General features: G+C 44.0%; 1 protein-coding gene across 12 annotated transcripts in view; it reads right to left on the bottom strand.

Moving 5' to 3' along the window:
* Nucleotides 1–13911, bottom strand: part of Sls (sallimus) — a 210430-nt gene that overhangs the window by 94509 nt on the left and 102010 nt on the right. For all 12 annotated transcript variants that reach the window (XM_076829834.1, XM_076829762.1, XM_076829808.1 and 9 more), the window contains 15 exons: nt 9350–9392; nt 8798–9072; nt 8468–8685; nt 8103–8324; nt 7473–7810; nt 6545–6893; nt 5393–5631; nt 4709–4938; nt 4425–4568; nt 4062–4319; nt 3680–3823; nt 3330–3602; nt 2399–2944; nt 1773–2250; nt 164–744 (listed from right to left, as the gene is read on the bottom strand). In XM_076829834.1, the coding sequence (XP_076685949.1) occupies nt 164–744; nt 1773–2250; nt 2399–2944; nt 3330–3602; nt 3680–3823; nt 4062–4319; nt 4425–4568; nt 4709–4938; nt 5393–5631; nt 6545–6893; nt 7473–7810; nt 8103–8324; nt 8468–8685; nt 8798–9072; nt 9350–9392 (4338 nt within the window). The remainder of the gene's footprint in view (nt 1–163; nt 745–1772; nt 2251–2398; nt 2945–3329; nt 3603–3679; nt 3824–4061; nt 4320–4424; nt 4569–4708; nt 4939–5392; nt 5632–6544; nt 6894–7472; nt 7811–8102; nt 8325–8467; nt 8686–8797; nt 9073–9349; nt 9393–13911) is intronic.

Raw genomic sequence — 13911 nt, forward strand, 5'->3', positions numbered from 1 at the left:
AATTTAATCCGATTTATCTAGATAATTTATTTTGCAACCTGATGACTTCAGAATTACATTGCCAAGCTTACGTTACCGGGACATCTTTGCTTGTTCTGAGAACTATATATGTACTCAAATCACCTCGCACATCAAATCCGACATAACGAAAGCCTGCACTCACCTATCGTAACCGGGCGACCATTTTTGTACCACTCGACCTTCAGGTTCGAGTCTGTCACTGGCTCCAATTTGCACTCGAAATGTGCGTGCTGCCCCTCGCGGAGGTTCTCTTGGTTCTTCGGGGCCGTGACGAACCTCGGCTTAACGTTCACCACTTCGTCGACCAGCTCGTGCCTCTTGTACCTCGAGGCGTCCTCCAAGTACTGTATTCTCTCCAAACCTTCGGGGTGCTGCGACTCCAGCAGCAGATCCTTCTTCGCGTGCACCCTTACGGAGCACGAGGTGACAGCTTCGCCCAGCTGGTTTCTGGCTTGGCAGGTGTACACGCCCGAGTCGTCGGGGTAGACGCCTAGTATGTCGAGTGCCACGTAGTCGAACTCGTAGGATGGTCTGAATCTGTGGCCGGTCTTCACTGGTCTGCCATTCACGAACCACTCGACCTTCATCGTCGCGTCGCCGACTGGCTGAAGACGACCCTCGAGGTGGACGTTGGTCAGCTCCACTGTCTCGATGTTGTGCAGGGCTCGTGTGAACTGGGGTGCCTGCATCACTGTCACCTCTTCTTGCTGAGTTCTGCGGTACCTGGGTAGTGGCGAACGGAATCGTGTGAGTATTAAAGAAGAAATTGGGAAGGTAGGTACTTGTCTGGAGCAAATTTTATCCAGTGGTCGGATTAACCCTCGGTTGTTACACTGGATCAGAATGACCCACAATTTAACTTCGAGGTCAAATATGTTTGAGATGCCATTGAAAATGGTACTACTATTTGAACCTGGTGATACTTTAAATATTAATTTGTAACGATCAACATAAGTATATTCTACAATTTTCAAACTTTGCTACTTAATTTAACAGATAGTTTTTAAAAATATTCGAAAAATTCGCTGTGAGATCCGAGAGTTAATTTTGTATTTTGCTATATAGGTTTATGAATCTGATTAACGCAAACGCAACTCGCTCTAAGGTTTACACATGATTTTAATTATTAGTCAAGAAGACAGATAATTCCAATCGTACGAAATACTTTGGTGGTACTCGAAGCATTTTGTGGGTGTTCCCCATCTTATGGGTAATATTCTATTCCATATCTTACAAGGGAAAATCCCGAAGCCGGAGATTCAAAATATTCTGAAACTTCGTGAATATGTAGGGAATTTCCACCTGATTACAACGCAATTTTTGTTTGCTGCCCAAATTCACTCTAAGGGGGTGTATTTGACCCCTGAAAATCCGGTTATTTTTCGATTTTCTGTTACAACTCGTGAACAGTAAAATATTTTTTTACCAAATGATAGATCTAATTAAAGAAGTAACTTTTGTCTTGAAACTTTTTTTTCCATTTCTTACAGTTGACAAGTTATAACACAAAATCGGAAAATAGCCGAATTTTCGGGGGTTAATTTCACCCCCTTCGAGTGAAGTTGAGCAGTAAACAAAAATTGCGTTGTAATCAGGAGGAAGTCCCCTACATATTCACAAAGTTTCAGAATTTTTCGAATTTTCGGGTTCGGGATCTTCCCTTGTTAGTGAATAATTTTTCTTAACAGTTCTGATTAGTCTGATTAGTACCGACATTCATCGAATAACTAAGCTCTCATAAGTTCACCAACCTCGACGAATCTTCCAACATTTGAATCTGCTCGAGCGACTGTTCGTGTTGAGTGTCAGTAACCACGTCAGATTTCCCAATGACTCTGACGCAAGCCGATGTATGAGCAGTTCCAAGGTGATTCGTAGCTCTGACAGTATACTCTCCCGAGTCGAGGATAGTTGAGTGAACGATGTCCAGAGCAACGAAACCGAAATCGTAGTAGGTCCTGAATCTGGAGCCAACAGTAACTGGCCGGCCATTTTGGAACCACTCGACTCTCATAGTTGGGTCACCCATCGGTTCCAAACGGCACTCCAGATGGATGTTCTTGCCCTCGCTAACTGGTTTAGGGTCACTCAATGGTTGCACGAAGATGGGCTTCGATTTGGAGATTTCCTCGATGTGGTACTGGGGCTCGACGAACTTTGATTCCTCCAGGCGCTGAGTCTTCTCGTAGGAGGTGCGATGCATGCTGCTGGTATCGACGCTTGAACGAGCTAAAATTGAAATAAATATGGCATTTAGGGTTACATTAAACTGCATCTATCTATTTATAACGCCTGCAGCTTGATTGACAATTTACTTTTCACTAAACAGTTGAGAAGCTAATTAAAATTCTGTGTATTATAACGAAAGGGAACTTACTTTCTACCACCATGGTGGCAGCCAAACGTGCCTCGCCAAGGGCGTTTCTTGCGACGACAGTGTAAGTCCCAGCGTCCTCAGGTCTGACTTGAAGGATATCAATGGCGACGTACCCAAAGTCGTGGTAGGTTTGTATTCTGTTCGCAGCAGTGATGGCTTTTCCATTGTGGTACCACTCGATGGTCATGGTCAGATCGCTCTGAGGCTCGACACGAGCCTCGAAGTGGGCGCGTTGGCCCTCGACGATTTTATTGGTGCCCTTCAGGGTGCCCAGGAATCGCGGCGCCTGAGTGACTTGCGTCTCTTCCTGAACTTGTCGCGAGTATCTGCTGGAATCTTCCAGCGATTGAATCTTTTGAAGTCCAGTGGGGTGCTGGCTATCGTAAATAACGTCGTTCTTGCTGATCACGCTTAATTGGGCGGTGGTGTGCGCTTCACCGACGCGGTTGTAGGCCCGGCAGGTGTACACACCGACGTCGTGGATCGTTACGTATTTGATGGTCAGTGCGACGTAACCGAAGTTGAAGAACGTCGTGATCCGCGAACCTAGAAGCGAAGTCGTTTCATTAGGGTCAGAACGTTTTGATGATGTTCTTATAGTGGAAGAATTGCATCTGAAATAATTATTATTAATTCTGTGGTTCTACATCTGACGTGCCTAATATGATTTTATTCCGATTTTAGATCCTTCAATTCGACTATGATTCTACTTATTGTTAGATCTCTCCTCGATTCTACTTAGATACCTCTCCGATTCTACTTAGATCCTCCCCTGATTTGACCACGCTTGTACCTAAATCTCGCTTCAATTCCATCGGGATTCTACAATTCCATAATGACGTAAATAAAAGCCAACTATGTTTTAGATCTCTTCAGCGCGAATAATTCCCCGGAGCCACATAGCCAGGCAAACAGAGGAAGTTATACTCACTGGCTTCTACAGGGCGTCCATCCTTGAGCCACTCTACTCTCAGATCAGAATCGCCAACTGGCTCCAGACGTGCTTCGAAATGAGCAAATCCACCTTCTCGTATGCTATTCTGATCCTTGATAGGAGATTTGAATTCCGGTGGGCTAGTCGGTTCAGGCTGCTCCTGTACGTACTTCTGGTGCATGGCCTGTTGATAGGCTTCCAACTCCTCGGCAGCCTCGATGTACCTCTGTTGCTCGGGGATACCCAAGTCTGTAGTTACGCTTGTGCGTGCTGCTCGAGATAATCAAACATAACCGGTTTGTATGAATTAAAATCATTACTAACGCCGATTCCACGAAGACACCTACCATAGACACGGAGAGTTGCGGAGCTGAGAGCCTCTCCCAAGCGGTTCACAGCTCTGACGGTATAAGAACCCGCATCTTCAGCTCGTAGGTGCAATATATTGAGCGAGACGTAACCGAAGTTGAAGATGGTTGTGATTCTTGAGCCTGAGAAGTAATTATTATTAAACGAACCCATCGCCGATCGAAATTTCTAACATTCACTGAAGGAAAACCAAAGAAATGTACTATACTAAGGCGAGTCATAGTTTACAGCATCCCCCCTGTTCTTTTCTTGGCATCAAAACTCAATAAATTAATATAGAAGCCAATAACATAAGAAATAACCTCGGCAAACGCGAATTTATAAACCACATTCTGGAGACGATGAAGGAGAGATACTCACTGGCTGTGATTGGCCTACCATCCTTGTACCACTCCACTTTCATCGTCGGATCGCTGACGGGGGTCAGTTGCGCCTCGAAATGCGCGTTACGACCCTCCTGCAGCTCTCCTAGATCCTGGAGTGGACGGATGAAGGCCGGCCGCTGAGAAGAGATCTCCTCCACACTTTCCTGCCTTTGATACTTGGTGTAATCCTCGAGCTGTTGGATGTACTGGAGGCTGTCGGGGTGCTGGCTTGCCTGCTCGATTGTCGCGCGTGCTGAGGACCAAAATTCTCATTAATTTCAGCAGTCTGCTACCACGTTCCCCAGACTAAAAGGATTTTAAAACTCTTCCGATCCTCGTCACACGCCTGGAGACTTACGTGTCACGCTGAGGGTAGCTCGGGATTCGGCGACTCCAGTCGAACTCACGACGCGGCACAAGTATTCGCCGCTGTCTTGAATCACGATGCTGATGAGGTCCAGGGAGATGAAGCCAAATCGGAAAATGGAGGTCGCTCGCGAGCCTGCGATCACGATTTCAGTTACACATTCAGTCGCAGACTAAGGAACTCGCGTTTTCGATGCGAAGAGAGATCGAATTTGATAGATCAAACGATTTGCGCTTGTTGTATGGGAAATGGTACAATTTCAGTAAAATACTCACTTGCGTCGAGAGCTCTTCCATTCACGTACCACTCTACCCTCATGGTGGGATCGCCCACCGGTTCGATTCTGGCCTCGAAGTGAATTCGCCCACCCTCGATCTGATGGACGTCTCTCAACGGTATAATGAAACGTGGCGGTGGATAAACTCTGTCCTCCTCAGGTGGAGGCAAATACGGCTTGGCACGTTCGACGTGCCGCAAGTAAATCACTTCGGGGCCAGGCGCTGGTCTGTAAATATATTCAATGTTACTTCTGCCCTTTAGCAGGGACGTAGAAGTGGAATGATAATCCTACCATCGTCCTTCTTCGCGTTTGCATAAAAGTAGAAGTTGTGTATTAATATTTGGCAGCATTTCAACTGCATTTGTATTTAACGAGAACTTGAAGACTGACAATTTCATTCCATTTCAATCCATTTTATCAAAAAAATGGGATCACTTGTGTAGTTCTACTGGTGGTTCGAATAATTTAGGGGCATGTGGACATTAATATAAGTAACACATACACTCCTTGTTCCCTTATTATTTGGTTCTATTGGAGCAAGTATACTCAAATCTTGTGTTAAGCTTTTCGATTTTAGCTACTGTTTTAATGAACGCAAATCAAGTGAATTCTCAAGGTTCAAGCTCTGAGTGTTCCCATGTTAGTTGGATGAACTGGTTAACATTGATAATGCACTCACTCTGGTTCGATGACTTTCGTCGGTCGGGGTAAATTCAGGCGTCTTGGTTCGGGGGCTGCTCCTTTCGGTGTCTCCACGAAGAGCCGTGCTCGGGTGGCGGTAGAGCCGGCCACATTCTGCGCCGTGCACTGGTACCAAGCTGCATCTGACAATTTTGCGCAGGGTATGTCCAGAGTCGAAGCTCCGGTGCCGTCCGCCGATATACGAACATCTGGTCCAGGAGCTAATGGCACACCGTCCTGAAAAATCAGAGAAAACCTTAGCCTGCGTCCCAAATAAGATACTTCGCAAACTTTATGACGAAGTGTCCAAGACCTTGATCTCCAGCATAGCCTTCCCACGCGGTGCAATTTCAAGTCAAGGGAAAGGAAGGTAATTGTATGTAGTGCAAGTCGGCTAAAAGAAATATACGGAGGAAAAGTTTGGTACTTTGTACTTGGTGCTGGTAAAAATTTCAGTTTTCGCGTATGACGGTAGCGAAAGTAGAATCTAGGAAAATAGAAGAGTATAAGAAGAAGTAGTAGGTCCAGGATCTTAAAACTAAGGAATCTTAGGAGTCGGAAACCCGGGAACCCTAGAAGTAAGGAACCTCAAAATTAGGGGCACCTAGGTGTAGAGAACTCCAAAAAAAGGAAATCCTAGGTTTAGGGAACCCTAAAAGAAAGGAATCCTAGGGGTAGGGAACACGAAGAGAGGGGAATCGTAGGAGTAGAGAATCCCAAAATAAGGTAATCCTAAAACTTGAGAACCCCCAAAGAAAGGAATCCTAGGATTAGGGAACTCTAAAATAAGGGAATCGTAGAAGTAGGGAACCTCAAAAGAATCGAACCTTAAACGAAGGGAATCTTAATAGTAGGGAACCCCAAAAGAATGGAATCCTAAAATAAAACTAGAGAATTCCACAACAAAGGAATCCTAAAATTAGGGAATCCCAAAAGAAGGGAATCCTACAAGTAGAGAACCCCAAAAGAAGGAAACCTTAAAAGAAAGGAACCCTCCTAGACGAAGAAGACCCTAGAATGCTTTGCCCTACAGAACGCTGAGGTAATCTCAAGGTCGGCATAGTTAACTGATACCGCTTCGAACTCTTGAAATCTCTTCAAACTGTTATTCCTTAATTCGACCGACCTGCAGTCAAGTTTCTAGAGCTACCTTTTGCCAGGTGATCCGCGGCACGGGTGTGCCAACGGCGCGGGCCATGAAGACAACCGGTTCTCCTTCCTTCACGTTCGTCGTCGTGAAACGTTCCACGAACTTCGGCGCGACCACTTGCTCCTTCTCGATGACGGTCAGGTTGCACTGGAACGATGTTTCGCCAGCTTTGTTCCTGGCGACACAGGTCACGACACCAGCGTCCGCTCGGCTCACGTTGGTGATCATCAGGGAGTTGTTGCCTGACTCATTAACGAGGATCTTGTGGGTCAGATCGTTGGCCACTTGTTGGCCGTTTATGTACCATGTCACCTCGGGATACGGACGGCCGGTTACGCGACAATCAAACCTGGGCAAACCAGATTCAATTAAGCAACTGTGAGTACACTTTCTGGTCTACCAAAACGCTTGTTATTTTAGGAACGAAGCAGTAGGTACAGTGGTAAGTGGAATAATAAGGATTTTGCTACGCCATCTCTGTAAAGAGAACTGGTTTAGTAAGGATAAAGGTTTTGGGTTTAATTCACTCGCCAAAGTTACCTTTAATTTCATAACTCCTTTTTATAACTATGACAATGCGTACCGTGATGGAGTGATATTCAATAATAAAGGGTTTAGGTCTTCCAAGAAGTTGTCTAATTGTAACACTCATATTAATCTTCATGCACATTTCTAAATACGTAAAACAGTAGATTTCGTATTAATATGACTTTAACTAGTGAACTAGATATGCCATGTCCCAGAAATCATGTCTCATGAACACACTTCTCAAGGAGAGATTCAACAAAGAAGGGTAAACAGGATAGTTTTCTCACTTGTCGAACCAATAAGAAACCATTTCCGATCAGAACGCTTCTTGACAGCAAACTTGATATATTCTCTGCCATCAAGTAGCTTCTTCAAGAGATCCAGGGAAGATGAGACTCACCTGGTCATTTTTCCTTCGGTAGCATCACGATCGGTGCAGGTGCGAACGAAATTCGGCGGCAGAACTTTGCCAGAGTCAGACTCGCTGGTCGATTCTACTTGCTGGGTCTTCACCGTCTCTCTTTGAGTCTGGTAGGCCTGATCCACCTGATCGCTGGACTCGATCGCTAAATACGCGGAGCTAACGGTGCAGCCTTGAGGATTTTCTGATAGCAAGGTGTAATGGCCGCTGTCTTCTGGTAAAGCGACCCTGATCCTCAGGTTGGCCTGCTGGTTCGAGTAGTTCATCTCCACGCGCTGAGAGTCGCGGATCCTTTGGCCGTTTTTGAACCAAGTTAACTGCAATAAGAAACAACATCTGTATAACGAAGCTCGCGACATCAAACTGCTCTATCACCCGAAATTTCCAAAACACGTTGCTCAAAATAATTAGATAATAATTTCCACAAATAATTTCGTGTTCCCAAAAGCTACCTGCTAAAAACTGTTTTGTAGCAGACTTAAGATGATGACAACGATGCGCCATTAAAAGGGGGTGTAATTGTTAATGGAGAAGAATTAACTTGAGAAATATTTGTTCTCGCATTCGGTACAGTGAGTAACCGAGTAAATCGCAATGGACTCTACTTACTCTTGGTTTCGGGTTGCCAGATATCTTCGCGGTGAAAACGGCGTCGGAACCCTCGACGAGCTTCGAGTTTCTCGGCTTCTGCGCGAATTGCGGAGGTGCAACCGGTCCCAAGTTACGATCCACCACCGTCGAAATCTGCACGTCGGACTCGCCCACGAAACGGCGGGTAATCGACTCTCGAAATTCTGTCTCTCGCAGCAGTCTGTATTCGAACGTGTCGACCTGCGAATTTGTCATTAAATCCAACGGTCACACCAACTTTACCTTCCCCTGTTAATTAACGAATCCTCTAAAGGATCCGTGAGTTGCTCTCGATCAATAAATATATATAATACGTACACCACGTGAAGTCAACCACAAATTACCTTGAAATCTTCGATGCTGGTGGAGCTTCCATTCATGTAGCTTCGTTTGTCGATAGTTTGCTGGTAGCTGCGCTGTTGGAAGCTCTGAGTGCCAGTCTGGGACTTCTGTTCGGTCGACTGATAGGTTTGCGCGTACTCTTTCTTGAAGCCACTCATTTGCTGCTGCGGAGGAGGCCCGAATCCTTCTGGTTGGATGTAGACCGAGCAGATTGCTTCGCCTGGATCGGAATCATTCCATGACAGATCGGATGAATCGTGAAGAAATTTAGGCAGAAGGGGTTTCAATTATTCCGCGCGGTCTAGACATTATTTGTTTTAAGGACTTCTTACCGTATTGATTTTTAGCGCTGCACGTGTACTCGCCCTCGTCTCCAGGGCCGATCTGATTGATCTGGAGCGTTACAGCACCGGTTTTATCGTCGTACGACATCCGAATTTTCCATGACTCCAGTAATGGAGCGCCTTTGTGGGTCCATGAAACGGTGGGCTTCGGGTTCCCTCTCACGCGTCCTTCGAAAATTGCGTTCCCACCCTGCGCGAACCTGGCGTTCTTAAAGATCTGCTCGAAAACCGGCGGCGATGGATCACCGGGCCTGCCGGTAAAACTGCGCAAACATTGCAAACTTCGATTGGCAAAGGCCTTCTAAAGCGGACACGGTCCGGACAAACCTTGTTACCGAACTGAGAGCGAAGGAGAATTTTACGAATACATTTTAAGCTTCTACATTTAAAGGAGACTGTAGTTATTGTGTTGTCAGCAGATTTTCCATGCATATTATAAGATTCTATTAAGTCGGGAATTAGCTTTAATATACATGATATTTCAGTAACAAGAAGAAAGTCAATTTAAAGGGGAATTGCAGCAGGTATCGGAATACTCACGTTGGTACCGTGGGCGTCGACTGCATCACAATCTCCCCTTGAACTGCAAGGAAAATAAAAACAATAGGTTAGTTCGATACTCGATAAGAAGAACGCAAACCTTCCTACAAGTCAGTACTCGAATCCTTGCTACATTTTCGCGCGATCTGTAACAAATATTTGAATAATCTAAGGATTCGAATATTCGAATAATCTAAGTATTCGAATATTCGATTATGAGAGAATTCGAATTCAAGATTTGAATATTCAGATATCACAGAAAATTCGAATTTGAGATTCGAATATTCGGATATCAGAGAAAAATCGAATTTGAGATTTGAATATTCGGATATCAGAGAAAATTCGAATTTGAGATTCGAATATTCGGATATCAGAGAAAATTCGAATTTGAGATTTGAATATTCGGATATCAGAGAAAATTTGAATTTGAGATTCGAATATTCGGATATCAGAGAAAAATCGAATTTGAGATTTGAATATTCGGATATCAGAGAAAAATCGAATTTGAGATTTGAGTATTCGGATATCACAGAAAATTCGAATTTGAGATTCGAATATTCGGATATCAGAGAAAAATCGAATTTGAGATTTGAATATTCGGATATCAGTGAAAAATCAAATTTGAGATTCGAATATTCGGATATCAGAGAATTCGAATATGACATTCGAATATCAGAGAATTCGAATATCAGAGAATTCGAATATGACATTCGAATATCAGAGAATTCGAATTTGATGTTTGAATATTCCAATAAATTTTTCGTATTCGAAATTATTTGAATTATTCCAACATTCGAATAATTACAGATGAATTTTTACCCACCCTAAATATTAAAATACACGCGTTATTTATTGGTATTACTTCTTTGCGGAGATAAGGATTTTAGATTATAACATGATTAGATTCTAATATAAAAGCTTAATCTAAAATCCACATCAGTGAAATCTCATGCTGCATGAGATGTGGTATCAACCTGCCGCTATTCAAGAGTTAAAGCAATTTCGGTCCCGTTTCGTTCACACGCTATTCGAACGAAAGAAAAATGGGCGTCCGAGCTTTCGCCCGATCCCCCTGATAGCCCGTTATTTTCGTTTCCGTGCACGCGCTTCTTCGCCGAGTGCATTTCCTCTCTTTCCCCTGAACTGGGCTAGAACGAATCGAGGAAACGAACCGTTGACGCCGTTTTTCTCTGTCGCCGTTACGCGCCATGGCGGCCGAGCATTTTTCTACAGGCTTATCTGCGTCAGGACGCGGCGCAATTAAGTCAATTCGCTAATTAAGACCGCCAACTACGTTGACGTGAAATGCTGGTGACCCGCGGGCTCTCTTTCCGCGATTTTCATTGCGCGATGTTTGACAACTTACTACCAAAATCTTTTCAAATTATTACAGTAACTCCAAAAGTATTTTTATAATGAATATGGCATTGCTTTTCTGGACTTGGGGTGTTAGATTGTCTATCACGGATGTGCATACGCCTGATTAGAAGTAGAAATTGAATTAGCTGATGGAGTTTACGAAATGCAGATGAATTTCTCTTTCTGCGTTGGTTTTTTATTACTGTTGCGAGATAATTGTATAATAAATTGCCCACACTATCCTCGCGAAGAAAATGGGAAAAGAAGGGCATGAAAGTGAAGAGTAGACACGATTACTAATAGATCAATCCCAGTGACATTTTCCTGTTTCTACGTCGTCGTCAATCATGTATACAGGTGTCCGTGTTGTCTATGCTTCCACTACTAACCGAATTTAGCACCTTTCTTAACTACCTACTATACAATTTTGTAAAACACCCTGCACTGAAACCCTTTACTACGAGAATCGTAAATTCCTATTACAATCACGAAGATCCTTCAAATTTCAGGATCACCTAATTCCAACCTAAATTCCACCTAATATCAATCAAATCAGAATTATCCACAACATCTGCACCATAATCACAGTGGTCCCTAAAGAAAACGCTGAGTCCCTTTTAGCGAGCAACCCTACTTCCCTTTCAATGACTATCGTGTCTAGCGACTTTCGCAATGAAAGGTTTCAAAGAACAATAAGCAGCTGATTTAGAATTACGCGTGAAATGAATGAATCGGGCGCCGGTGTTAGGAAGTTAATTATCGGAAGCACACACGGGGGCACAGCGAAAATAAACTTCCGATACGAATCTCGAGCGCGAGCCACCGAGAAACCACTTTCGTTATCACGGTTAAGCGGCTAAGTGGATTCTAGAGGCAATGACGCTATCGTCCAGAAATCCGAGGCACGTTCGCACGCGATTCACAGGGAACGAAATAAACTCGGGCGAAAGGAAAACAAAAACGGTGAATCAACGAAGAAAATCTGGTCGCGAATAAATTGCTGCGCCTGCTGCTCCAAATCAACCAATCGGCTTCCGAATTCGTCAGTGTCAAACATCGTGATCGATCGCTACGTAAGTCCAGTTCTGTATTGGATTAATCCTTCCTTTTAAACAAACCCTTTTTAACCGACTTAAAAAAAAAATAGAAGGTTTTCAATTCGACACGCATATTTTTTTTTAATGTATGTATGTTCTTCTGTATAAACTTCTGTAGAAATCTTCTGAATTCTCAAACTAAATGTTAAACCAAACTTGGGCTCTAACTAGATACAGCTCTAAAGGTGCGAATCCACGATGAGATTTTACACGAGACAAAAAAATCTCAGCGAAAACTAAATGTAAATTATGGAAACAGTCGCGAGAGATGGGATTTTCCAAAATGTATCACGAAACTTGTGTAATTTTATGAAACTAATGACAAAATAATTATAAAAAAGTAATAAAGTAATTAAATAATTGTCTCGTGAGATTAAAGTCCCTTGTGAGGTACGATACTTTTGTATCAACGTGGATTTGCATCTTAATTAAATGATTCCACCGTCTTCAAATTAGATCTAATAACTCCAGAATTCTCAGGGACGACGTGTAAATTACATGATCGACGAAGGACAACCTTGCGCAACCCTCGAGACGAGCGAGAGTTCGTACTTTGGTGTTCAGAAGGTTATCGAGGGTGCGCCATGGCGACTACCTGTTTTGATAAAAAGTCCCAAAATTTGAGTGCCAGCGAGAAGGTGATCCGTACCATTCTCGCTCGACGCGCCTGCGTGTATTGGGCAGCGCGGGGGTGTCGGGGGGGAGAGGAAGGACGTAACGTGGTCGGATAACCACGGGATCCTATTTTTGCATCGAGATGAGGATCGCGTTACCGTGGGCCATTTTAGGAGCAACTATCTTTGCGCGGCGCCCAGCGCCGCGACGCGACGCGTCCGCGCCTGCCGGACTACATGCACCTCGACCAATCGCCGGGGACGTTACGCAAAGCCAGTCACTGACCAAAATAAAACAGCTCCCTAACGCTGTGTTTCCCTTTCCTCTACCTCCACCTGGCCGATCTTTCTCTCTTACCAGCGGACATTCATGCCCCGTTGGAACAACATTTATGAACGTATCGCGGCGAACGCGATGTCGAACGATGCTTTTCGGAGTAAAGGGCAGTAAAAGAAGCTTCCGTGGGTTCGAAGGGTAGCTAGGTTAATTCGGTGAGGATTGCCCCTCAGTTGTTCGCTCGATTTTCTTCTGTCACTCTTTGAAGGATCAGTGGTTGTTTGGTCTCGGTTTGGTCTGAATCGAGTTTTTTTTTATCGTAAATGTGACGTTGAACGGTGGTTTTGGGAGGACGAAGGGGGTGTTGTTCTGGATTCGATTTAGAAGCTGGTCAATTTACGTCTCCATAAGCTTTTGTTCCATTTTCTTTCTCGTGTTCAGTTTGGATTCGGTTTCTTTGCGAACGCTGACTGGGGGGTATTAAGGGTGAAGTTTCCGTAGGTTCGTAGGGTAGTTATGCCGTTGGCTGTGGAAGGTCGCTTCGCGTCCCCGTTTCCTTCTCTATTAATTGATTGGTTGTTTGGTGGTTATTGTTTACTAATAGCTGGCCTGACAGGTTGCATCTGCCGCGATCAGCTGTTTCGAGACTCCGAGGGAGTCTTCGGGTACGAAGTCTTTTCGAAGTGTCGTTGGGAAGCGGATTTACTTTGGGATGTTAGGTTTTCTGGGTGGAGTGGATGCTTCGCTGGAAATGTTTGAGCTATTTCTGAATGGGCGATAGTCTTTGGTTTTGTTATTGCGCGAGGATCCTGAAGGCTTGTTTATAAAATTCTTGGAAATGGTAATCGGGCCGGAGAATTCGAGATGTTTCGTAGGAGAAATTTTAGAAATGTGTACTGGCACTTTCATATTTTTTGTTCCGTGTTCACAAAATACGAGTGCGAGTTAAACGTGAAGAATAAATTCACTGTTAAGATAAAGAAAGATGAAGTTGCAGCAACTACTCCGATCATTAGCCCTAACTATCAGCTGTCGTTACGACATTAAACCTCCGATATAAACATAGTACTCTCAGATTCGTCAATAGGAAGCTGTATTGGGCACAGTACACTTCAATATACAATTGTGCCGGTGATTACGAAGGTGGTGTTAGTCAGAAAATTAAACAAATTTAATACATCACTTATTTTGTAATGTGTGGTGATGTAACACAGA

The sequence above is a fragment of the Andrena cerasifolii genome, chromosome 1, assembly GCF_050908995.1.
Source record: "Andrena cerasifolii isolate SP2316 chromosome 1, iyAndCera1_principal, whole genome shotgun sequence".
Taxonomy (NCBI): Eukaryota; Metazoa; Arthropoda; class Insecta; order Hymenoptera; family Andrenidae; genus Andrena; species Andrena cerasifolii.